Source organism: Solanum lycopersicum, chromosome 2, assembly GCF_036512215.1.
Source record: "Solanum lycopersicum chromosome 2, SLM_r2.1".
NCBI lineage: Eukaryota > Viridiplantae > Streptophyta > Magnoliopsida > Solanales > Solanaceae > Solanum > Solanum lycopersicum.
This window is the reverse complement of record NC_090801.1, coordinates 39568334-39570760: the sequence shown is the minus strand read 5'-3', so window position 1 is coordinate 39570760 and position 2427 is coordinate 39568334. Positions and strand designations below refer to the sequence as shown.

The following is a 2427-nucleotide window of genomic DNA, read 5'->3' as shown; positions in this document are numbered from 1 at the left end:
TTTAATTCAATATCACATCTTTAATTTTTTTACAAAGTATATGTGCGACGACAGTTGATAAGTTATTAGAAATAATATATTAGAAATATTTATACACATAGTAAATTACAAAACCTATATATGAACTTTCAAGCCTTTTAAGAAATCCCCATAATGGAGCTTTAAAATTTTCATTTTGATTGACCTAACAATGTTTAAATCTATCACGATACATATATTTTCCTATTAATCAACAAATTAAGAAATAATACATTGTTTTCCCCAAGTATATTTCCAATGAAGTACCAAATGAGCTAAGTATTGGGTGCCCGTTTGACGACCATATATATTCTCAAAAATATTTGAGAATTATTTTGATCAATCTTGTTTTGTTAAAATTTATCATTATTTAGTAAATATTTTGTCGCATACAATTCAAATTTTTAAATACTAAAAAAAACTAGTACTTCAATCAAATTCTACTATTTAGGATATTTTAAAAATTTAAAAATTACCGTAAACTCTTATATTTTATAAAAACACTCATTATTTAAATTTTAGATTGAATTGCAATCCTACTTCGTAGTACACAATTTAAACTGCTATATACAAATTTTATTGAAGCTTACTCTTCTAAGTCATTTTCAATTATAAATAATAATAGTATTTTTTTCGTATATAAGTCAATGATATTTTTCTTTTGTTTTCTTCCATATATTTTTTTTCAAATTTATATTAATTGTGATTGTTGTCATGCACTTCAAAGAACATGTTTTTATAAAATGATAATATTGTTGATTATGAACAATTCTAACATACCATTGATAAATTAATCAGAGATGCATTTTTGAGAAGAAGAAGAAGAAAAAGAGTATTATTTCTGATTATTATTTTTTACAATGGAACAATGCATTTATAATATGCACATTAACCAACTAACAGTAAAGCTAACAACTTTCAACTAACTTTTCTATTTACTTAACTACCCTTAATTCCTATCACATTACTTCCCCTCAAGCTGGTGGGTGTAAATACATTGAGAACACCAAGCTTGCCTACTAAATTTTCATGTTGTGATCTAGGGAGGCCTTTAGTTAATATGTCTGCAAGTTGTTCCTTGTTGTTTACATGTTCTATCTTAATAATTCCTGCTTGTATCTTCTGTCTAATAAAATGGCAATCAATCTCTATGTGTTTTGTTCTCTCGTAAAATTGGATTAGCTGCTATTTGTAATGATGCCCTACTGTCACTGTATACCACAGCTGGTTGATCTATTTCATTCCCTAATTCCTTCAGCATAGCAATAATCCATACTAGTTCTGAAACTGCATTGGTCATGCTCCAATACTCTGCTTCAGCTGAGCTTCTAGAGACTATACTTTGTTTCTTTGATTTCCATGACAATAATGTCTCACCATGATTAATTAGAAAACCTGAGACTGACCTTCTTGTATTAGGGCATGATGCCCAATCTGCATCACAGTATACACTTAGCTTGTTTGATTGTCTGTTGCTCAATAATATTCCAAGTCCTGGTTCTCTTTTTATGTACTTCATCACCCTCGCTGCTGCATCCCGGTGTGTCTTTTTAGGTTGTTGTAAAAATTGACTGAGTATTTGCACTGAGTAAGCAATATCTGGTCTTGTCATAGTCAAGTACAACATCTTGCCTACTAATCATTGGTATTGTTCCTTATCTTCAAATAGCTCATCATCACAATCTCATGTAACACAATCCAATTCTTAAACTGTTAACTTTACATTGGCTTCAAGTGAGTCCAAGCAGGTTTGGCACTCCCCAATCCTAAATCTGAAATAATTTCCATTGCATACTTCCTTTGATTCATCAAAATACCTTTGGCAGATCTACTGAACTCCATACCAAGGAAAAACTTTAATTCACCAACATCCTTGATTTTGAAGGCTTTATGTAAGATAGACTTTGTATGTTCAATAAGAGTCAAGCTGCTTCCTATCACCAACATGTCATCTACATAAACAAGAATCACAACTATATCTGATCCTTTTCTTTGTATAAACAATGAATGATCTAAGCTGCTTTGAATAAAATAAGATTCCACTAAGGCCTCAGTCAATTTCAAATTCCATTGTCTACTTGCTTGTTTAAGTCCATAGAGGGATTTGACAAGTCCACATACAATACCAGACTTCCCCTAACTTGCAAAACCCTCAGGCAATTGCATATACACTTCATCATAAAGATCACCTTGCAAAAAAGCATTGTAGACATCTAACTGATGAACAAACCACTTAAACTGAGCAGCCAAAGAAAGAACAGTCCGAACAGTAGCTATCTTCACAACTGGAGAAAAAGTTTCATGAAAATCAAGACCTGCTCGTTGAGTGTATCCCTTTGTTACTAATCTAGCTTTAAACCTCTCAATATCACCATTAGCTTTCAGTTTCACTTAATAGACCCATCGACA

General features: G+C 31.3%; 1 protein-coding gene across 1 annotated transcript; it reads right to left on the bottom strand.

The window, feature by feature from the left end:
- Window positions 1-1159: 1159 nt before the first annotated feature.
- On the bottom strand, window positions 1160-1630 carry LOC138342027 (secreted RxLR effector protein 161-like). Its single transcript, XM_069294208.1, has one exon. The coding sequence runs from the start codon at window positions 1628-1630 to the stop codon at window positions 1160-1162; it is 471 nt and encodes a 156-aa protein (XP_069150309.1).
- Between the last annotated feature and the right edge of the window lie 797 nt (window positions 1631-2427).

What these genes read in the sequence shown, in the direction of transcription:
- LOC138342027 (XM_069294208.1), bottom strand. Translation starts at nt 1,630, where the DNA reads ATGACAAGACCAGATATTGCTTACTCAGTGCAAATACTCAGTCAATTT.